Genomic DNA, 24341 nt, shown 5'->3' with positions numbered 1-24341 from the left:
CGTGCCGCTGTGTGCGACGACAGCCTCCAGGAGGACCACGTACCTCGTCCGCGGTCGGCCAGCTTCGCGGCCGCCCTCCCGTGCCTCTCCGGGGTCGTCGCGGCTTCTTGGCTGCGGTAGCGGCCGCGAGCACGTCCTCCGAGGAGGACGCGTAAGGTTCGGGAGAGGGCTCGGGGGACGGGGAAGGCGACGACGGCAGGCTGATCTCTGCTGCGACGGCACCTAGGCCCGCTGACGATACAACGTTGGCCACCGCTTGATCCACCGTGCTGCTACAAAAAAGAAGCAATATGGGGGAGGGGTTTGGTCGGGGACTTGCCTCACGGTTGAGACGGGAGAGAGGTAGATGGAAGGAGAGGGCAAAGGTAAAAAAGGAATCAAACCTGATGGGAGGCGAGGTGATTGAGTCACGATTTTTCAGGGCAGGTGAGATGGAAGAGAGAGGTCGAGGGAAGGAAAGGGGCAAGGTAAAAAAAAAGAATCATCAATGTGATAGGAAGCGACGTAACTGAGTCACGATTTTATCGGGTAGATTTTTTCAATCGATGATTGTGTAAGGTAGGACCGTGGGAAGAAAATCGGGAGGTGGAACGATGCGAGGGAGAGGGGGTCGTACCTCGTAGGAGAGGGTTGGACGACGGAGAGGAACCTTACGTCTCTTTTAGATAGTAGTAGAGATTGATAACGGCCGAGCGTCAGATTTCTTACGTCCCGCGCCGAACGGCCTTTTTATCGTCGGGATCTAAGCACAAATCTTAAAGTGGAAGTTTACGGCCACGTCGGAGTGAAAGCGTTCGGTAAAAAGAATTCTCATCCCAAACGAATCCCGTCGCCGCATTTCTCTATTCCCCTCCTTATCCATTCCTCTCAGGCCGCGCCCAACCAGAGAGTGAGGCGGAGGCCGACCGCCGTAGGTCGCCGCGATGCTCGCCGGCGTGAAGCAACAGGCCGGCGTGCTCCGGGTCCGCGCGAGCGGCTTCAGCTGCCGTTGTGGTTGGAGGCTGAGGGCCGCGGCAGCCTCCACCGCTCCACGGACACGCCTCCATCCGCGCGATCCTCGCCGTCGCCGAGGTCGCCGCCATCCGAGGCTTCCGTCCCCGAGCTGACCATACTCGACGCCGACGGAGTCCGCCCTCGCCGAGCTGCGTCTCCTCCGCCGCACACCTTCGCGTCCGTCGCGACGGCGCGGCCATTTTTAGGCGATAGCATCGCCCCTCGCCTCGGCGCCCACCTCGGTCGCGTCTTCTCCGAGCACGGTGTCCATGGGCGACGGGACCCTCCTCCTCGTCTTCTCTGGCTTATCGGACGCCGGGGAACTCGTGCGCTGCGCGTTCACCCGGAGACGACGGCGCCATCCTGCGTGGCGGCGCCCTCCACGGCCACGTCTTCTCCTAGCACGGCGACCAGGCGCTGCCCATGGGCGACGGGACCATCCTGCTCGTCTTCTCCGGCCGCTCGGGCGTTCAGGAACTCGTCTGCTGCACATGAACTCTCGAAGGACAGGTTCAGTTTTATGTTACTGGCTCAACACATGACCTCTCGACGGTGATTCACCTTTTTTAGCTCAATCCATATGATGCAATTATTGTATGATTCATTTTCTCAGTCATTCATGGATTGCAGAAACTCTTTTTACTTTCATGTGGTGTTAATTGACCAATTTTGCATTGCATTTTTTTAGAAATTATAGTTGATGGAAAGGCAAAATATGTTTTTGCCATGCAAACACAAAATATGTTGCCATGTTGCCTCAACTTTTGCTGCCGTCCCAGTTTAAATTATTTCTTACCATGGCAAAATATCTAATATCTTGCCATGGAAACACAAAGTATGTCGCCATTTGCCATGGAAATAGAACATAATATGTTTTGCCATGATTCTGAAGTTGTTAGTACTATTTCCAAGGCAATTTTATAGACGCTGTTCTCAATAAACCGTGGCAATTCTTTTGTAAAAACGCCATGACAATTTACTGAAATTTGTGTTAGCTAGAACATGGCAAATTGGTTTGATTTTTTTGTCTTTTGTATTTGTTTGGGCTATCACAATTTGGAAAACATCTTTGTTCTACAACATGGAAAGAGGTGTATGTCAGTAGCTTCCCAAGCAGCTCATCTTTCTTGTGCTTGTATTTGTATACATGACAGCAACTTCTCTAGGCAAACAAGTTGGTTGCGCTCAATATACTTGCATAGTGTAAATTTTGACATGGCAAACATAGAGTAAATTTTGCCGTGGCAACAATAGAGTAAATTTTGCCATGGCAAATAAACTTGCCATGTGAATAAAAATATTTTTGCCATGGCAAAAATAGAGTAAATTTTGCCATGGCAAATTAAACTAAAACTTGCCATGTGAATAAAAGTATTTTTCTCATGGCAAATTAAACTAAAACTTGCCATGTGAATAAAAGTATTTTTGCCATGGCAAAAATAGAGTAAATTAAACTAAAACTTGCCATGTGAATAAAAGTATTTTTTTTGCCATGGCAAAAATAGAGTAAATTTTGCCACAGCAAATTAAACTAAAACTTGCCGTGTGAATAGAAGTATTTTTGCGATGGCAAAAATAGAGTAAATTTTGCCATGGCAAATTAAGCTAACACTTGCCATGTGCATAAAAGTATTTTTTCCATGGCAAAAATTAGAGTAAATTTTGCCATGGCAAATTAACTAAAACTTGCCATGTGAATAGAAGTTGACAAAAATAGAGTACATTTTTCCATGCTAAATTAAACTGAAATTTGCCATGTGCATAAAAGTATTTTTTGCAATGGCAAAAATAGAGTAAATTTTGCCATGGAAAATTAAACTAAAATTTTCCATGTGAATTAAAGTATTTTTGCCATGGAAAAATTGTGTAAATTTTGCTATGGGAATTTTCCAGTTTTTGATTTCCTAGTATGTGTGCAATTGCTAGCTTTTTTAATACTTGGGTCTTTGTGTGCGTACGCTGGGCCTTTTTTTACCCACTGTCTTTAAACTGCACGTATTGCCAAGTTGCTCGTGAATGAGGGGTTCGGGCTGGTGCGTTTCTACACCAAACGATTCTATTCGGTAGAGTGCTGTCCCAGATCCGAATGTTTCGTTCGGTCTGGCGCTTGCCCAGGCCGAACGTTCGGTCCTTATCGAGGTCCTTTTTTTATATAGACAAGGAGAACTCGCACCTATACAGCGCTTCATGCGTGGCTTAGTCGACGGAGCACAACTTTAAGGGCCGGCCCATGTAGCGCTAGCGCCTGATTCGTCCCTCTCTTTTCTTAGTAACAAAACAGGCTTGTCTCAAAAAACAAAATAGTAACAAAACAGGCATCTACAAGTTTTCTAACCGTTGACTTTGGTTATGCCTGACCATTAAAAATATTCATAAACTCTAAACAAATCCCGTCTTTCGAAATGTTTCATGGATTTAAAAAACCTCACAAATATCATAATGTTCAATAATTTTAAAATTCTCATGAATTTAAAAATTATTTTAAAATATTAACAAATTTGAAAAATATGACTTTTAAAATGAAATAAAAAATGATAAAGTGAAATAAAACAAACGTAGAAACACCGAAGAAAGAAAATATCAGGAAAATCGGACAGGAAGCTTCGAGCAGGTTCCCAAAAACCGAAACTATGGAAGTCAAATAGATGGCCCATGTAGAAACGACGTGGGCACTATGCACGGGTAACACACTGACTAGCGCATAAGCGCGAATAGGATTTGATTATTATTTTTCAATCAGGTAAAGGATTTGAGAGATGGAGACTGCGGTTGAAGATTCCCTCACTTTCGGCTGTCATCTTGGTGCTGAAAAGTGTGGATACATCAGATTTAATAGTGATGTGGTCTTCGGTAGCTTTTTCATAGTGGGCTTTTACGAAGAAGAAAAAAAATCTAAACCATAAAATGTCGGTGCATGGAGCTAGTGAGCTTTGTGTTCTGACATATCCATTTATTTGAATCTGGTAACTTTCTGTTATTGTGACGAATTGTTTTTGCTAGTTTGGTTTTTTGTGGAGTTGAAATATTTCCTCGACGTTGCGACGAAGATCTTGTCATTCGACGACACATTATTTGTAGGGGATTAACCCCGACCCAAGTCCGTTCATCAGGCATGGCTTCCCATCTATTTGGACGACAACTGAAATGACCTTTAAAAAAATCTTTATTAGTAATCAAGTTCTTATATAGGTGAATAAATGATAGTATCACTGTGTTGCTCCAATTGCAGTATCTTTGATGAAGTTTTAGAAATGCTCACTCTAAAAGATTTTATTGACGTGGATCGTACGCAGGGAGGTGGTGCCGTTGGGCGCCGTGGTGGCATCGACGGGTGGCCGGACTGGCAAAGATGACACGGATCTCCTTTCTGAAAATGGATCAGCGATACAATGATGATGGCGGCTTCTAAAACGTGTGCATGTGGTGTACGCTTTAGGTTTGCTGCACCGGCTGTAGGTTTCGATACGTTATGTGGATATATCAGACGACACCAGTTTTAAATATGGGGAGTGAGAGCACTCCACATTATCAAGCTTGTAGGTGTGAGTGGTGGCTTCGGGTGGGTTGATGTATGTTCTTGTTAGACCTTTGTTGAATAATTAATAAAGATGGCTGCATGCATCGATTGATGCTGAGGCCGGCGGTCTTAACCTCCTTTAAAAAAAGATGGACGCCGATAACGCCCACACGTGTGGCATATTAGATATCCGCTCACACACCATGTGCGGTGTGAGCAGGAGGCAGCCCACACGGGCTGTGTGTGGACGAACATTAGAATTGCCTACACGTGTGGACGCAGCTACTTCGTGCCACACGCCCAACAAGTACTACTCATCTTCATCCCGCGCGTGTGGCACGAAGCAAAAATGCCCACACGTCCTGCCGCAACTACATTAGGTACCTCGCGGGATGACGATTTAGTTGCCATCCGGGATGGCAGATGTAGTTATCCGGAATGGCAAATGTAGTTGTAAAAGCATGACAACTCTATCTGTTTTGGTTAATTATAGTTGCCATGTCTAATTTATGATAGTTGCCGCGTGTAATCAAACCATAGTTGCCGTGTGTGATTAACTACTTGCCACATATGGTCAAACAGTAGTTGCCATGTGTGTTTACCTAGTTGCCACGTGTGGTCCAACCATAGTTGCCATGTATGGTTAATCACAGTTGCTATGTGTGTTTATCTGGTTGCCACGTACGCGCAACTGCAGTTGCCGTCTAGCAACGAATCATAGTTGCCATGTGTGTTTACCTAGTTGCCACGTACGCATAACTGCAGTTGCCATCCAACAACGTACGAGTGTCGTGTGGGCGAAAAGCAGTTCGCCCACACGCGCGTGGACTAGGTGGTGGCTGTGTGGACAGAAACTAGTTCGCCCACACAACGCAGCTGGCAACCGCGTGCTGCGGGTCGTGTGGGCGAACTCTCCAATGCCCACACACCAGCCTCGTCCTACGTGGCATGCAAAATCCGCCTCAAGGTGTCAAGATTCGTGCAAACTCGACTTGACGGTGATCCACGCGTGTGGGCGAGTTGCAAAACTGCCACACGTGTGGGCGTTAGTATTTTCGAAAAAGATTTTATTGAAATGTTTAGTAATAGGAGTTACTTTGTAATTTTTTGGATTTTGGATTCAAATTATTGTGCCCATAATTTCTACAAGTATGACTATATTTATAGCTGTTTAAAAGAACAAGTACGATTTTCTTGACTCAAGAAAAAAAACACAATATTTGTAGGTGTTTAAAAGAACAAGTACGATTTCCTTGACTCATGCGCTGGGTTAATGATTAAATTCACCCTCGATTTTCTTGACTCAAGAAAAAAAAACAATACAGCGTTTCACGATCTAAGACATCTGGTCCTGATGAAAGTGTCCAGAGAGGACAATTTTATAACATTTTCATACTACTTTTGTTGAGGATATAACCATCAGAGTCACCCGCCCAGGAGGGGCCGGGTTACGTCATAATGGTCATCACGTGAAGCCCAATACCGAACTTGAAGACGGCGGGTCAATAATGGGCTTAAGACCCGGAGATGGCTTAAGGCCCGTAGTGATAATCGCCGTTATGGTGAAACTTGTAGTGTAAGGCAAGAATAGTTAAGAGTCCGAGCCGGACACTGTTATGAGCCGGCCGGGACTCTGAGAGCCGCTGGGCGTCAACCTCTCTATATAAAGGGACGACCCGGCGGCGGTTTAGGGAGAAGGAAGACCAAATCGATAACCAGGAACTCAACGGTAGCTCCTGGTCGTCGAAACCCTAATCAATACCACCTCAACTGGACGTAGGCTTTTACCTTCACCGCAAGGGGCCGAACCAGTATAACCCTCGCGTTCCTTGTCCCGTTTAACCCCTTTAAGCTTCCTAGCTGCGATGGCTCCACGACTAAGTCCTTGCAAGAGGACATCTGACGTGACAATTCCACGACAGCTGGCGCCCACCGTGGGGCCAGCGCATGGTGGATTTGAGTTCTTGAAGGGCAGCTTCGAAGGGCTCAAGGGATACGCTATGGGCCGGATGACCAAGAGTCGTCGCGGCAAGCTCTACATCGACGATGCAAACTGGGGCCCCGACGCCAGCTCAATCGAGTACGGGTACCGGGTCCCCTTCGGCGGAATCCATGTCTTCATTGGCAAGATTGGTGAGCCGGGCCCTGAGCCGGACCTCCGCGCCGATCTCATCGAGACGGCTCAGCGTGCACGACCCGCCCGGGCTCTACCTGCCTTGAAGCATGCTTTCGTGGGATGTGTCCATGGAGGACTCTCTGAAGGATCTGGATCTGGTGATGAGACGGCCGCCGGCTCCGACGGCGAGTCATCTACGGATGAATCAAACTCGTTGTATCAACTTCAAGATGGCGGGCTCAGGGGTTGTTCCGATGGCGACAGCGTTCCGGACCCCTTTGAGCCGCCGAGCCGGGTTGGAATCTTCATGGCCGGCGCACAACCAGTTCAAAACCCCGCCGCCGGGTCAGGAAGCCCTGTGCCCTCGTCGGCTCAGGTGCTGATGGATCTCACAGACAAGATGACGGCCCTGTTGACCACTACGGTTGCCCCGGCGGATCAAGTTCAGCATGCCGCGGAGGTGGCACAGTTAAATTTGGATCTACCAAAAGCCAAGGAGGATCTGGCGGCGGAAGGGATCAGGATGGCTGCAGAGAGGGCGGCTCTCGACGCCCAGACTCAACTGATTCAGGCACAGTCTTTCCGGCTCTCGATGGATCAAAACGCGTCCAATGAGGTCATGAGAAGGAGGCATCAAAAGGCCCAATGTCGACTCCCTCCGGTTTACGATCCTCGAAACCTCTTCAACATGCCTGGTGCAGGGCCCAGTAACCCGCCAGAGGTCACGACGCCCGGGGCTGGAACGTCAATTCAGCCCCAAGTGATGGGACCACCCCGGGTGAACGCTGCCCCGCCTCAGTATGTGCCAATACCACCAGGTCATTATACCAACCCGTTGGAAAACATGGTCGCCGCGGCGGCGCGACTGGCGGCTCTCCCAATCGATGGCGACTCTCCAACGGCGGTTGAGACCCGCCGGGTCAGAGAACTCCTTCAGACGGCTCTGGCGCAGCAGGAGGCATATTCTTATAGCCGGGACAGGATTCATTCAACCCCTCGTCCAGGCCGGAGCCCGAGTTATAGCAGACACATGGTCTCAACGACCGGCTCAAGTAACGTCCGACGCAATGACTTGCCTCCTGGCCACGGCTCGGCTTATCTGACGGCTCATAACGGAGCCTTTCATGCGGTAGATCAAGACAGGGCACGGCAAGAGGCGGAGCAGACGCCTCAGTTGACGGCTTACCAGCCACCCACGGCTTATCCGACGGCCTCTATCGATGCGGGTATACCTACGAGGACTGGAGGTGTCCCTTGTCTGGTGCCGGCTCTCCGCAATGAACGTCTGCCCAAGGATTTCAAAGGGCCTAGGAAGGTGCCTAATTACACGGCTGATTTACAACCCGGAGCCTGGATCGAGAGTTACGAGATGGCCATGGAGTTGCTGGAGGTTAGTGAAGCAGCAATGGCCAAGTACTTCACCATGATGTTGGATGGAACTGCCCACACTTGGTTGAAGGGGCTGTCACCAAACTCTATTGGGTCCTGGGCTGAACTGAAAGCCCGGTTCATCCAGAACTTCAAAGATACCTGTAGGCAGTCTATGTCAATTGTGGATTTGACTAACTGTAAACAGCAGGAGGGTGAGTCTACCACCCATTGGGTTCGCCGGGTCAAGGAGATAATACATTCATCTGATAAGATGGATGCCGGCTCTGCAGTCTTAATGTTAGAGCAGAATTGTCGGTTCATGCCCCTGAAGATGAAACTCGGGCGGCTCAAGCGCGATTGCAATGATATGGGTACGCTGATGGCGGCTCTCGTCAAGTACGCTGACTTTGATAGTACCAAGTACCCCGCGTCGGATGATGAAAGGACAGGGAAGGGAAAGAAGAACGGCAATGGCAAGGGTCCTCAGCATAACCCGGCGAACCAAGGAGGTAGCAAGCGTAAGGCTGATGGCAGCATAGAGTTTGTGGCCAACGCCAGCTCACAGGGTAACAACCAGCGACGTAAGGGGAGGCCACCTCCCCGAGCCGGCGGGCCAGGCCCGACGCTTGAGCAGTTGTTGTATGAGCCTTGTCCAAGGCATGGCTCTAGGGAGAAGCCAGCTACTCATCTATGGAAAGATTGTGCAATCATGAAGGCCTTCAAGAATTCCAATGCCTTTAATGGCAACAATGGCTCGGGCGGCGGCTCAGGCGCCGACGGCTTTCATGGCCCGGGCGGCGGCTCAAATTCCAATCCTCAGAATGTCCAAGGGGGCTTTAATCAGCAGTCCGGCCAGGGTCATCAACAACAGCAAGGGGATACCAGACCAATCCAAAGCAGCTCAATGGTGGACAGTATCATGTGTTTACCACCAGTCTGTGCAAGCGAGATCAGAAGCTTCATAAGAGGGCTGTGAATGCTGTTGAGCCGGCGGTTCCACGCTATTTAAGGTGGTCTGAGCAGCCTATTGTGTGGAGCAGGGAAGATCACCCCCTGGGTTGATAATCCGGGTCACCTGGCCCTGGTGGTGGCTCCTCAGGTGGGGGGATATAAGTTCACTAAGGTGCTCATGGACGGAGGCAGCAGCATCAACATTCTCTATTATGAGACCTTCCGTCGTATGGGGTTGATTGATAAGAACCTCAGCCAGTCCAATACTGTTTTCCATGGTGTGGTGCCTGGTAAGTCAGCATATCCAGTTGGTAAGATCGAGCTGGAAGTGGCTTTTGGAGATGAGTACAACTACAGGGCGGAAAAATTGACCTTTGAGGTGGTTAAGATAAGAAGTCCGTATCATGCTATATTTGGGCGGCCGGCTTACGCCAAGTTCATGGCACGGCCGTGTTACGTGTATTTACAGCTCAAGATGTCGGGTCACAATGGGACCATTACGGTTCATGGCAGCCGAAAGATAGCCTTGGAGTGTGAGGAAGGTGACGCGGCTTATGCAAAATCTGTTTGTGCAACAGAGGAGTTGAAGTTTTACAAGGACAATGTTGACCCGGCGGATATGACATCTTTGAAAAAGCCGACCACGGAGCATGAGCCGGCAATGAAATTTAAGTCAGCTGATGAGACTAAACTTGTTGACTTCGTTCCAGGTGACTCATCTCAGCAGTTTAGCATCAGTGCCAATCTGGATCCGAAATAGGAAAGCGCGCTCATCGAGTTCATCTGTGAGAATAGGGACATTTTTGCATGGAAACCTTCTGACATGCCAGGTGTACCTAGAGAACTCGCTGAGCACACTCTCAATATTGATCCGAAATTTAAGCCGGTCAGGCAATTCCTTCGGCGGTTTAATGAGGAGAGGCGGAAAGCCATCGGTGAGGAGGTGGCCCGGCTCTTGGCGGCCGGGCTTATTGTTGAAGTCTTTTATCCAGAATGGTTAGCTAACCCGGTACTCATGCTCAAGAAGAATGGCACCTGGCGGATGTGTGTGGACTACACGGACTTAAACAAGGCTTGTCCGGCTGATCCTTTTGCTCTCCCCCGTATTGATCAAATCATTGATGCTACGACGGGTTGTGAGCGCTTAAGTTTTTTGGATGCTTATTCTGGATATCATCAGATTAAAATGGCAGTTAAGGACCAGGAGAAGACGACGTTCATCACTCCCTTTGGAGCCTTCTGTTACGTGTCTATGCCTTCTGGACTCAAGAGTGCACATGCGACTTATCAGCGTTGCGTGCAGAATTGTCTTCATAACCAGATTGGGCGCAATGTTCATGCCTATGTGGATGATATCGTGGTTAAGTCCAGGGAGAAAGAGACCCTGATAGATGATCTTAGAGAAACCTTTGATAATCTCCGGGTTTACAAGATGATGCTTAACCCGGCCAAGTGTGTTTTTGGTGTTCCCGCAGGTAAGCTCTTGGGTTTCCTGGTTTCTCAAAGAGGCATTGAGGCTAACCCAGAGAAGATCAAGGCAATCACCTCTCTGGCTAAGCCGGCGTGCATAAACGACGTCCAGCGTCTGGCGGGCCGCATCGCTGCTTTGAGCCGGTTTATAAGCCGTTTGGGTGAAAAGGCCATGCCACTGTACCAGTTGATGAAGAAAACAGATGACTTTATCTGGAATGATGCTGCTAATGCTGCCTTTGAGGATTTGAAGAGACAGCTGGCTGAGCCCCCAGTTCTTGCTGCTCCGGTTGACAAGGAGCCCTTATTACTGTATGTAGCCGCTAACACACGAGCCGTCAGTGTGGCTGTGGTGGTGGAGCGCAAGGAAGAGGGTAAGGAGTATCCGGTTCAGCGGCCGGTTTACTACGTCAGTGAAGTGCTCATTGAGTCCAAATAGCGGTATCCACATTGGCAGAAGCTTGTTTATGGTGTATTCATGGCAAGCCGGAAGCTTAAGCATTATTTCCAGGGTCACCCCATCACTGTGGTTAGTTCTGCTCCCCTTGGAGATATCATCCAAAACAGAGAAGCCACAGGAAGAGTGGCTAAGTGGGCTATAGAGCTTGGGCCTCATGGTCTGAAATACGTGCCACGTACTGCTATCAAATCTCAAGCATTGATGGATTTCATCAATGATTGGACAGAGCTGCAGGTGCCTGAAGAGAAGCCGGATAATACATATTGGACTATTCACTTCGACGGGTCTAGGCAATTGGAGGGCTCGGGGGCTGGAGTTGTATTAACTTCCCCTAAAGGTGACAAGTTTCGTTATGTGCTACGGTTGATGTTTCCCTGTACTAACAATGCGGCTGAGTACGAGGCCTTGCTCCATGGTCTTCGGATGGCTAAGGAGATGAGCTTGAGCCGGGTAAGGTGCTTTGGCGACTCAGATTTAGTGGCTCAACAAGTGTCAGGCAAGTGGGATTCCAAGGACCCTCTCATGGCGGCTTATCGCCGCGAAGTTGATGCCATTGCTGGACATTTTTAGGGTTACCAAGTAGAGCATATCGATCGCAGGAAGAATGAGGCGGCCGATGCTTTAAGCCGGCTGGGCTCTCAGCGAAAGCCGGTGCCGCCTAATACTTTCTTGGACATCTTGCGTAACCCTTCTGTTAAGTTGCCTACAGAGGAAGACTTGGCTGTCCCTGACCCGGAGGCACAGTTGGTGGCGGCTCTCCACATCACCCCAGACTGGACAGTACCATATTTGGCTTACATGACCCGGGGAGAGTTGCCTGAGGATGAAACTTTGGCCAGACAAATAACCCGGCGGTCTAAGTCAATGATAATTATCAATGGTGAGCTACATCGTCCCAGTGTCACTGGAACTTTCCAGCGTTGTGTTTCCCCTGAGGAAGGCCAGGAAATTTTGTGTGAGATTCATGAGGGGGATTGTGGCCATCATGCCGGCTCAAAATCTCTTGTGGCCAAGGCTTTTCGTCATGGCTTTTATTGGCTAACGGCTCATGCTGATGCGGAGGACTTGGTCAGTAGATGTGACGGTTGTCAGAGGTTCTCGCGACGGGCTCATGTGCCGGCTCAGGAGCTGAGGATGATCCCAATTACTTGGCCGTTTGCGGTCTGGGGGCTTGATATGGTTGGGCCTTTTAAAAGGTCCATGGATAAGAAAACCCACCTCTTGGTGGCGGTCGACAAGTTCACAAAGTGGGTTGAAGCAGAGCCAGTTAGTAAGTGTGACGCAGCCACATCGGTTCAGTTCATGAAAAGGGTGATATTTCACTTTGGTTTTCCACACAGCATTATAACTGACAATGGTACCAATCTGTCTAAGGGCGCCATGGAGGAGTTTTATCAACGAGAGCATATTCGACTTGATGTTTCATCAGTGGCTCACCCTCAATCCAATGGTCAAGCTGAGAGAGCTAATCAGGAGATCTTGAAGGGCATCAAGCCCCGGCTTTTGGTCCCTTTGCAACGGACGCCGGGTTGTTGGGTGGAGGAGTTACCCTCCGTGTTATGGAGCATCAACACTACTCCTAACAGATCTACGGGTTACACGCCTTTCTTCATGGTTTATGGAGCGGAAGCAGTCCTCCCTAGCGACATCCGTCATGACTCACCTCGAGTGGCGGCTTATGTTGAGGCGGATAATGAGCGGGCGCGCCAAGATGCTCTTGACTTGTTGGACGAACAACGTGATGTGGCAGCAGCTCGCTCGGCGATTTACCAACAAGACTTGCGCCGTTATCACAGCCGCCGGGTTAAGTCCCGGGTCTTCCAGGAAGGTGATCTGGTGCTCCGGCTTATCCAGGATCAAACAGATGCACACAAGTTATCCCCACCTTGGGAAGGTCCCTTTGTGGTCAGCAAGAACTTGCACAACGGGTCATACTACCTTATCGATGTTCGGGAGCACAAAGATTCACGCAAGTCGGAGGAAGAGACCCGTCGGCCGTGGAACACAACTCAGCTTCGGCCTTATTACACTTGAGCCACCGGCTCTCATAATGTACATATTTCTATAGCCATGTATATATTATGATAAATAATAAAGCAGGACCTCTGTCCTTTTTTCCTCCAAAGGTAAACATGTTATTTCCATTACAACATCACATGGTCACTTGGAGGTGGATCCGGCTTACGATCGTATTCGAATCTAGCCGTTCACAATATAGTCACCTGGGGGCTTCCTATTCAAACATAGGTCGTATTCGAACCTAAGAGAACATAGCTGTTGATACCCACTTGATTGGCAAATTGCCGAGCTCATTGGGGAGTTTTCTTTGATCATATTTGAATCATAGCTCAACCCCCTTTGGGAACCGACGTGGATCGTATTCGAATCAGTGTCGTTAAACAACTCTTAAGGTCATTTGGGGGCTTCCTGTTCAAACATGGGTCGTATTCGAACCAAAGAGAACATAGCTGTCGGTACCCTCTTGATCGGCAACGCCAAAGCCACTGTGGGCTATATGATCGCATTTGAATCTTAGCTTAACCCCTTTGGGACGGTTCTCTGGTCGTATTCGAACCGGAAGCCCCTAAGTTTTGATCTTCTGATTTGCAACAAGTTCTTCTGGTCATATCAACAGTGTGCGAGGGCGGTTCTTACTTCGCCGACTTAACTTTGATTCACAACGTTGATAGCACATAGTAAGCGTTATTGATGCTGGTGAACCGGAGTTGAGATCTCAACCTCATTATCCGGGTTACATAAACCGGAAGTATACTTGAAGGCTTGTAAGTATGCTATTATGGTTACATCGAGGATATAATTGAGGGCCAGTCTTTGGTGACTTTGGTTCATATTCCGGGTTATATATAAAGTCTATGATTCTCAGTGCGGTAAGCCGCCCAGAGACTTGTGATTTGTTTTCTATGCATGACAATTAAAGACAGTTCCTCAAGCTTAAGGAAAATAAATGATCAATTGTAACCCGGAGGAATAGGAAGGAGCAGCTTAAATGGAGTTAAGCATTCAACACGTGCACGATGGCACGACAGAATTAAGTATTTGGCCTATTCTATTACAAGACTCCCCGAGTCCAAAAGGTGAGGCATTGTTTCAAGGGGTAACCACGAGCCGCCTAAAATTCAAGATGCTTGTTGGGTCGAAGCTTCCGGCTCATCCCTCTCCGCTCCTCCGGCTGATTCCATGACCTGGAAGGTTGATGATTTCCAGTCAATGCCGCTCAAAGCTTCAAATTGAGCCTCGTCATCAATTAACCCGGCCGGGTCAACTTCTGGGGCGAAGGTATGCTTACGAGTCGGAGGGATCAAGCTGATTGCTTCATAGCGCGGAGTGGGGATCCTCTGATTCTCCGCGTCATAGCCCGGCTGATACTTGGTAAGGTCGGTGTCATTCCCAATCAGGGTGGCCACCGGGCGCACGCTCTTGACACAGGCAGCAAAATCTTTCTGGTCAAAGGGGGTGCCGTCTTCCTTCAGGCTGGGGTATCCAAGAGCGATGTCGGCCGGGTGAAAGGGCATGTAGCCCCTAAGTGTGGTTTTGGTAATTGAATGACAATCTCTATGGACTAATGTTTTCAGTGAGATATATTTGAAGGTTTTGTCCATAGATGGTGCCTCAAGGATATTGGATGGAATCAAGGATGAAGTCCATATATATGAAGATAATGCCTCAAGGATATTGGATGGAATCAAGGATGAAGTCCATATAGATGAAGTTATATTTGCTCTAAGCTTTGGTATTAAATGGCAATTCCTATGGAGCATCAAGTGCATTGGATCTTATATGAAGATATGTTCCATAGTGATGCTTGAAGTTCTTTGGGTTGTTATGTGAAGATTGCCATCAAAGCATCCGAAGAAGTCCTCATGGTATCCCTCTCTGGATACCCCATGCACACGGGCTTATACCGTGCGCACGGGGTCGAGTGTCAACTCTCTGGATACCCCGTGCTCACGGGGCCTAGGTGTTGGCTCTCGAGATTCCATATCCAGCGAGGTTTCAAGTTGGTCTTCTGAGGATCAAGGCTTGAGAGAATAATCAAAGAGAAGAATTCGAGTTATGGTTTCAAGACAAGATCATGGTGAGCTCATGTGTTGGGTTTCGCTTGATCAAGCCTTGAAGCAAGCAACTAGAGTGAAGAATTCATTATGCCTCTCAAGACAAGATCATCTTGATCAAGTCTTGAAGCAAGCAACTAGAGTGACGAATTCATTATGCCTCTCAAGAGTTTGGGATGGAGTTTTTAGAAGGGCAAGTGGTGACCAAGATGATATTCATAGTGGAACTTGATATGGTCATGAAAGAGTCTTTGGTGATATTGTCTTGAAGCAATGAAGTGAAATGAAGAGTTCATTGTGGCTTTCAAGAAACCAAGATGGAGCTTGAAGTAAAGATTTTGGTTGACCAAGATGAAGCTCGAAGAGTATATCTAAGTGGTCAACTCACAAAGCACAAACAATGTACCACGTGAGATCAAGTGATCTAGTGGTATGGTAAGTAATTGTGAATTGTGCTTTGTTACCTAACCCATGCTATATGTTTGTTATGTCTATGTGGGTTAGGTGTTTCTCATAGGCTTGCAATCAAAAGGAAAGATCTCGTGTAGCCTATGTGTGGATGACATCAAGTGGTGATGGTCATCGGATTCGAGGAGTCCAAGTGCAAGATGAGATGACATCAAGTGGTGATGGTCATCGAGTTCGAGGAGTCCAGGTGCAAGATGAGAAGCCGGAGGTTATATGCTTTGAAGCTTGCGGTCCACATCATGATAATGTGCATGTGAAGATGGGCTTGAGATAAGGCTTCCCTCATTGCATCATGAGGAAGCAATTCGAGTATATTCACCAAGTGGTCGTGGACAAGAAAGGGATTCCAACTTGAGGCAAGCATTAAAGTCATCATCAAGCTCAAGTTGAATGTGCAAGGCAAAGGTCTACCTTAGCTAGGTTTTCCTAGTTTTGCCGGTCTCATAGTGCTTGGTGGGAGACCGGATTATAGGTTTGATAGCCGTACTATCAAGAGGGACTCTCGGGCAAGTAGCTTGATCACGTCGCATGTAGAGAGCTCAAACCTTTGCATCATTATTTCTTGTTGATCTTGGGTGGTTCTCTATGTGAGGACCTTGGGCTTTTCCATAGCTTCAAAACGAGCCCAAGATCATCGAATTCGGAGTCCGTATGCCCAAGTTATCGATGTTTTAGTGGGCTGCTGCTGGCTGTCCTGGGGACCCCGTGTGCACGGGGTCTTTGACCCCCGTGCGCACGGGGTGTCCAGAATTCTGGGTACTCCGTGCACACGGGCTCGTACCGTGCACACGGGGTCTCAACCCCGTGCGCACGGGGTGCCCAGGAAATGCCCGTTGGAGCCCTAACGGCTAGTTTCGGAGTTTGGCTATTTAAGGGCCCTTTCCTCCCACCGGTTGGGGGTTGGTTCACACACATTCTAAACACCATTTTGAGCCTCTCTCCACCTCTCCCAAACCCCTATCTCCCCTCTATGTGAAGGGGGATTTGTGGATGGATTAGTGAGCCATTTGTTGATCATATCCAAAGCATCCCCTCTCTTCAATCTCCTACTTTCAAGAGTGCATCTTATGAGATTGAGAGAGTGAGTTGAGCATTTGTTGCTTGACCTTGCATTGCATTTGTTGCATTGGTTTGAGCTCCCTGCATCGATTTGTTCGAGTGTGAGCCCGTGAGTTTATTACTCTTGGAGGCCTCCGCTCCTAGACGGTTTGGTGATACATTGAGAAGACTGTGAAAGAGGCCTATGTGGCCAAGGTTCCCCCGGAAGCTTCCTCTTGTGGTGTGCTCGGGGGAAGGGTGTTGAAGTGGCCTAGGTGGTCAACTTCCTCCGGAAGCTTCCTTGTTTGTGGTGTGCTCAGGAGAAGTTTGTAAAGGTGTGGTGGTCGCCTTCAAGACCAACCCCGAGTGAATCGAGGCTCATCCGTTGGGGGTGACTCGAAAAGGAGAATACGGTGAGTCACTTGGTGACGCCCCGGAGCTTTGGCTTCGGCACCGCTCTAACGGAGATTAGCACTCTCACGAGTGTGAACTTCGGGATAAATCCGCGTCTCCGACTCACTTGTGATTATCTCTTACCCACACCCTTTACTTACCGCAATTCATACTTGCTCATATTGATATATCTTGTGCTAGTTGAATTGCTTAGTTGTTCCTACATTTCCATATCTTGTGATATAGTTTGTGCTTGCTAGTTTCCTTAAGTGCCTATCTTGTTTAGCATAGGTTGTTGGTGCACTTAGTTGAGCCTAGCATATTTAGGATTTGTGCTTGAAAGGTATCCGTTTAGTTTAATTCCGCATTAGGATAAAGCCAAATCCGTAACAGTTTTAAAACGCCTATTCACCCCCCTCTAGTCGTCATCTAGATCCTTTCAATTGGTATTAGAGCTTTGGTCTCTCCTTGCTAGGCTTCACCGCCTAGAGAGTAAAGATGTCGACTAGTGGTATAGTTCACGATGACACTTTCTGTTTTAGTGGCACAAACTATCACTTGTGGAAAATTTGCATGCTTTGTCATTTCTGGGCCATGTGTCCAAATTTTGTGCGAATTGTTCTTGTAGGGGCTTCTCCATGGAAGGATGAACTTTTTCCATCTATTAAGGAAAATGATGATATGCTTTGTGGGTATGGTGCAAAGAATGCCTTAATCCGGTCTATATCCCTCGAAGTGTTTGAGTCAATTATGATGTGTGCGTCGGCTCATGAGATGTGGACAAAACTTGAAGAAATATATGGTGGGTCCAATCTTGATGAGGTCAATCATATTTCGGAGGTGTCTCTTGAGGAGTTCTCCACATCTTCATATCATGAAGAACTCCATATTGCTTCTTCCTCCGTGTGCTTGGACATTTCAACTTCTTCCACCTCACCATCATATGACATGTCCCAAGGTAATGACATGGTGAGTGGAAATATAATTTGTGATGATGATGTTGTGCTCAACATTGATGATCTTTCATGCATAAATGCTAATTTTGTAGCTTCTTTGGACTTGAACACATCTAGCAAAAATGACATACATTCTTGTGTTGATAGTCCTTACATATCATATAGAGATTCCTTGAATACTTGTTGTGATGATATGCTTGATTCTCCTTGTTGCCATGATATCTATGCTTCTATTTCCTCTAGTTGTTGTTTGACTAACCATGTAGAGGAAATAAGAGAAAATGGTGCACACATCACTAATGGAGAATTTGCTAGAAGAGAAAAGAAGGAAATCACTATGTTGGAGAGGAAATGCTATGAGTGTCAAGAGGATGGACATGGATATCCTACTCTTGATGATGAAGAATCTCCCTCTCCAAAAGAATCATCATCAACCTCCGATGTTCACATGTGCCTCATGGCAAGAGGTACTACCGAGGTATCATCTACTCTTAGTAATGATAATGATGAGAGTGATGATGAATGTGATAGGGATTTGAGTCAAGAAATATATGAAATTGGTAATTCTCTTCGTGGAGTAAATAAGAACACTTATGAGATATTTAAAGATCTTATTACTCATTTTGGAAAGTGTAATGATTTACTTCACGAAGAGCAAGAACAAAATGATAAACTTGATTGTAACCTTCTTGATGCTCTAGAAACTCTTAGAGACTTAGAATCTTCCAAAGAAGAGATTGAAGTTGCTCATGATAAACTTAAAGAGGATTTTGAGCACCTTGACCTTGGCTACAAGAATGTCAAAGGAGAGCTCGCCAAACTCTCTAAGTCTTATGAGGAACTTCAAGCTACTCATGTGAAGTCTCTAGTTTCTTCTAGCTCCTCTCATATTGTCAATGATGCTTGTGCTACTAACTCTACTTCTTGTGAAGCATCTATCTTGAAGGAGAATGTTGAGCTACGGGCTCAACTTGTTTTGCTAACTAGCAATTATGGGAAATTAGAAGAAAGTCATGAAAAGCTCTCGGGCTCTCATGATGACCTTCTAATCTCCCATGAAAGGCTAAAGTTAGCTCATGAGGCTATTGTGACTAAGGTAACATCTTGTGAGCCTCATGTGGACATTAGCACTATTTCTACTCAAAATGCTTTATTGACATGTGCTAGTCCTAGTGATTCATCTAGACATATTATTCCCAATTCTTGTGATGAATTGCTCTCCTTGCCTTGTTGCTCTAACAATGAAGTTTCTACTTCCTCCAGTACCTTTGTTGATACTAACCTTGTAGAGGAAAACAAAGAGCTCAAGGCCCAAGTCACTAATTTGAAGAAAGACTTGGAAATGTGTCATGAAGGAAATTCCACTCTCAACACTATCTTGAGTGTTCAAAAATCCCCTCATGACAAGGGTGGACTTGGTTTCATCTCCAACAACAAGAAGTCCAAGAAAAAGAAGAAGGGACAAGACCAAGTCAAGAATGATGCCAACATTACATGCTTCAAGTGCAAGAATGTTGGACACCATGTGATATATTGTCCATTGAAGAAGAAGGCTTCAAATGTGAAGAAACAAGGGAAGCGGCCTCAAGTTCAATCTCAAGGTCAACCTCAACTTGAAGAAAGGCCACTACCAATGATGAACCAAGATAATGCTCCCCAAGTTGAGAAAATAAAGAAGAAGAGAAGGGGGAGCACATGTTGCTATAATTGTCGTGAGAAGGGACACATATCCTCATCTTGTCCCAATGGTAACATCCCTAAGCCTCCTCTAGTCAATGATCATTATTCGCTTAGGAAGGATGTTGTTGGCAATTTGTTTGCCAAGTTTGTTGGCGCCCAAAGTGGCTTGGAAATGGAAAAGGCCATTTGGGTTGCCAAGACTATTGTGACTAACTTCTTAGGACCCAACTTGGTTGGGTACCATCAAGCTCAAACTTGATCAATAGGTGTGTGGAGGACATTGGAGATTTGGCTAGTTCATAAAGAAAAGGATATCCACCATTTATTTGTTCGAGCCAAGTCATGTGGATTATCTTCATATTATCTATCCAATGTTCCTCTTTGCGGTAACTTGTATTTATATTACTTACATTGAAAGTTGCTCGCCCCTTGCATGCTTAGTTTTTGTATCTAGCATGTGCATCTATATGTTGTGTTTCTTAGTATGCTTGATTTGTGTTATCTAGCATGTGTAGGTTGCATTGCACATTATATAGTGGTGTTTGCTGTTTTGAGCCTGTATTGTATCATGATTGGCTCTTGCAAGATATTAGTGGATCATCACACTATGGGGGAGTGTTTTGTTGTGTGCACATCACAAACCCAAAATGTGAATATGAGAAATGCCACACAGTATTGATATTCAATCTTATCTAGTCACTATGTGGTATGTCAAGCTCATTTGAAATTCAAATTCTCAGAGTATCCACTAATTATCTCTTGTTGGTTGTTATTTACCTTTGTTGCGTGCTTCGTCGCGGTGTCCTGTGAGGTTCTTCAGTAAGTTTCTGGACACCCCGTGTGCACGGGGTCTCTGACCCCCGTGCGCACGGGGTACCACGAAACTTACTGGACACCCCGTGCGCACGGGGTCCTGGACCCCCGTGCGCACGGGGTGGGTGAAAATCACTGGACACCCCGTGCACACGGGGTCCTAGACCCCCGTGCGCACGGGGTGGTGTTTTTTCTCTGGACACACCGTGCGCACGGGGCTGACCTAGCCCGTGCGCACGGGGTCCTATGGGCAGAAATGTCCACCCGGCCAAGTACGCTTTATTTATCTTTCTTTTCTTTGGAGTTGTTGATGATCCTGTGCATCTTCGTAATCTACCCCCGAGTGTTAATTCCAAATACCATTTGTATTCTCTTACAATTGGTATTTCCTCATGTGGTAGAACCTTATGATCATCTTCTTCTCGGCTTGTGCTTCAACTTGCCTTATCTCACTGCTTGTGCTTTCTATTATCTACTTGAGTAAGATAAGCCTTTGAGCATGTGTGTATTGTATATCCTATATGCTCTTTGGTTTTTGCTTAGTTCATATGTTGTACTTTGTGTGCGGTCCTGTGTGGATTCATCACTTTGATATAATTTGGACAACTTGAATACTTTGTGATATTATCGGAGTATTCTTCGGTTAAGTGTTCTTTTGTCCAAATTGTATCTCTCTGGATCTTGGTAGGCATGAGCATGCATATGTATTTATATTCTTCTTCATGCCTTGCTTGCTACTTGATCCTTTATGTAGGGTAAACTCCATAAAATCATTAATGGTTGAAAGTGTGCATGAACTTCAAGTTCATATCCTTTTGCACATATTTAATGTGGAGTTTGCCCTATATATTGTGGTTGTCCTAACTACTTCGGACCCAATATGTTTGGGGACCAAATTGTACCTTAATGTGTTTTAGGTACTGTGGAGAAGCATTGGATGCTTGGCTTATTCACGAGGAAGGTGGAGACACCATGGAAAATTATTAGAGCCAAGCTTGGTTGATTCTTTGATTTGAGGGAGAAGATAAATGAAAACCCGATTCGGTTGTAAGTGTTTCATTCTCATCAATTCAACCCGGTTAACATAATTTGGGTCTTTTTGTTGGATATGCATCAAACTCCCACACTTACTGTATTCTCAATAAATCCACGGGATGTATTGAGGAAATGGTGAATGTGGAGTGTGATGAGAATAACAGCTTCCATGCGGAGCAATTTGTTTCAAGTGTTGTAGGTGATGAGGCTCCTTCCCAAGCTACAAGTACAATGGGGATTGGTCATATTCTTCCACAAGAAACACCCCTTGTCCATGTAGAAGAAGAAGGAGTAAGAGCCCCTCTTGTGGATCCACCACAAGGGAAGTCATCACCCCCAACACAAGAGCAAGATGCTATGGGAGATCATTTACCTATCCAAGAACAAGATCAAGTCCCTCATGTTCATGGGCTAGATCAAGGGCCCCTTGAACCAATGCTCTCTCGGTAACAAGTACTTACTTCATGCGTTTGTTTAAATTAGAGTCAACATTGTGTATGTTGCATCATGGCATGTTTAGTACTTGTTGAGTTTGTGTTTCTTGCAACAGCTTAAACCTCCTTGTTGCATCTATGAGACTTTTGAGAAGAAGCATATCATGGGGATCTATAAAACCATGCTCATGGTTCACTTATCCCAAATATGCCAATTAAGCAATTTATTGCATACCAATTCCTCAAAGTGCTCTTATGTGCAATATTGATAAAATTGCAAGAAACAATCTTTTTGGTTCTGGTATTTGCTCTCATGCTTAGTAATTCATTTTTATGCAAATGAGATCAGTTTGCGCCATGTGCCTTGTGCCATGTGCCATGTGACAAAGCCCTACGCTAAGATCAAGTTTGTATAAATAATGGATTCATTCTTGGATATCATGTTCTTATCTTTTGTATCTTTTTGTGTGTGCAAGTTTCTTTGTCATCTTGATGATTATTGGCCACGTAAGAAACTTATACACATGAGAAAGTGCATATCCCTCTTTGATATCCTTTCGTTTCCTTGCCGGTCCTTGGAATTGTCTCTTTTTATTCTTTGGTGGATCCGGTAAGAGGTTGAGTAGTGAGTGCTTGTATGTATTGCATATATCATTGCACTCATGAGTTGTTGGATATATTTTGGACCCTTGATTAGTCAAGTGATGATCCTATTTTGTGCACGTTGTATCCAAGTACAAAACTAAATAATGCACAAATCATGGGGAGCTTCTCTATGTTCTTTAGAACACTCCTATGCTCATATCATAATATCTTTTTGGTGCATTTTATGGATCCTCAATATAGTGTGAATTTCTTCATTTGTTCGTAACTGGATATGTGCATTTGATTCCACTCACAATATGAGAAATGCACAAATTAAGGAGGAACTCATACTATATGGGTCTTCTAGATTTTTTCGCCATTTTGGCACTTGTTGCCAATGGGGGAGAAGTTTAGAGGGTTTAGGTGAAGTAGGTTGGTTCATGCATATCTACATTTGTTGTGGTTGTTGCATGGATGTGTATATAGAGGAAACTCCACCAAGTTCTTCCATGCATATATTGTGGGGGAGTTTGCTCTATATAGTGTGGTTCTACTAGCATCAAATTCTTGTGTAGTATTTCGATGCTAGTACAACCGGTTTTGATAACATCAACTATCTTTGTGATATTTGAGGCTATCAAAACCACCTCAAGTATTCAATTTATTCTCGGATAGATTGCATACTTGTTTTAAATTCATTATATAAACCCTCTTGTTGAGATTGTCATCAATTACCAAAATGGGGGAGATTGAAAGGGCATGTAGCCCCTAAGTGTGGTTTTGGTAATTGAATGACAATCTCTATGGACTAATGTTTTCAGTGAGATATATTTGAAGGTTTTGTCCATAGATGGTGCCTCAAGGATATTGGATGGAATCAAGGATGAAGTCCATATATATGAAGATAATGCCTCAAGGATATTGGATGGAATCAAGGATGAAGTCCATATAGATGAAGTTATATTTGCTCTAAGCTTTGGTATTAAATGGCAATTCCTATGGAGCATCAAGTGCATTGGATCTTATATGAAGATATGTTCCATAGTGATGCTTGAAGTTCTTTGGGTTGTTATGTGAAGATTGCCATCAAAGCATCCGAAGAAGTCCTCATGGTATCCCTCTCTGGATACCCCATGCACACGGGCTTATACCGTGCGCACGGGGTCGAGTGTAAACTCTCTGGATACCCCATGCTCAAGGGGCCTAGGTGTTGGCTCTCGAGATTCCATATCCAGCGAGGTTTCAAGTTGGTCTTCTGAGGATCAAGGCTTGAGAGAATAATCAAAGAGAAGAATTCGATTTATGGTTTCAAGACAAGATCATGGTGAGCTCATGTGTTGGGTTTCGGTTGATCAAGCCTTGAAGCAAGCAACTAGAGTGAAGAATTCATTATGCCTCTCAAGACAAGATCATCTTGATCAAGTCTTGAAGCAAGCAACTAGAGTGACGAATTCATTATGCCTCTCAAGAGTTTGGGATGGAGTTTTTAGAAGGGCAAGTGGTGACCAAGATGATATTCATAGTGGAACTTGATATGGTCATGAAAGAGTCTTTGGTGATATTGTCTTGAAGCAATGAAGTGAAATGAAGAGTTCATTGTGGCTTTCAAGAAACCAAGATGGAGCTTGAAGTAAAGATTTTGGTTGACCAAGATGAAGCTCGAAGAGTATATCTAAGTGGTCAACTCACAAAGCACAAACAATGTACCACGTGAGATCAAGTGATCTAGTGGTATGGTAAGTAATTGTGAATTGTGCTTTGTTACCTAACCCATGCTATATGTTTGTTATGTCTATGTGGGTTAGGTGTTTCTCATAGGCTTGCATCAAAAGGAAAGATCTCGTGTAGCCTATGTGTGGATGACATCAAGTGGTGATGGTCATCGGATTCGAGGAGTCCAAGTGCAAGATGAGATGACATCAAGTGGTGATGGTCATCGAGTTCGAGGAGTCCAGGTGCAAGATGAGAAGCCGGAGGTTATATGCTTT

The 24341-nt window shown here is 46.0% G+C and overlaps 1 protein-coding gene across 1 annotated transcript; it reads left to right on the top strand.

Moving 5' to 3' along the window:
- Positions 1-386: 386 nt before the first annotated feature.
- On the top strand, positions 387-4649 carry LOC123142546 (serine/arginine repetitive matrix protein 1). The gene is made up of 3 exons (XM_044561414.1): positions 387-426; positions 768-1545; positions 4287-4649. Exons 1-3 carry the CDS (start codon positions 387-389, stop codon positions 4384-4386), a joined length of 918 nt encoding a protein of 305 aa, XP_044417349.1. The 3' UTR covers positions 4387-4649.
- The last annotated feature ends 19692 nt before the right edge of the window (positions 4650-24341 follow it).

The sequence above is a fragment of the Triticum aestivum genome, chromosome 6D (genome assembly GCF_018294505.1).
Source record: "Triticum aestivum cultivar Chinese Spring chromosome 6D, IWGSC CS RefSeq v2.1, whole genome shotgun sequence".
Classification (NCBI taxonomy): domain Eukaryota; kingdom Viridiplantae; phylum Streptophyta; class Magnoliopsida; order Poales; family Poaceae; genus Triticum; species Triticum aestivum.
The sequence above is the reverse complement of the archived record's forward strand: the minus strand, read 5'-3'. Positions and strand labels throughout refer to the sequence as shown.

Bases quoted from the DNA above. Each gene is read 5' to 3' on its own strand.
- LOC123142546 (XM_044561414.1), top strand. From the start codon at position 387: ATGGGAGGCGAGGTGATTGAGTCACGATTTTTCAGGGCAG. The intron at 427-767 runs GTGAGATGGAAG...TTAAAGTGGAAG, and splicing joins GTCACGATTTTTCAGGGCAG to TTTACGGCCACGTCGGAGTG. The intron at 1,546-4,286 runs GTGATTCACCTT...GATCGTACGCAG, and splicing joins CAACACATGACCTCTCGACG to GGAGGTGGTGCCGTTGGGCG.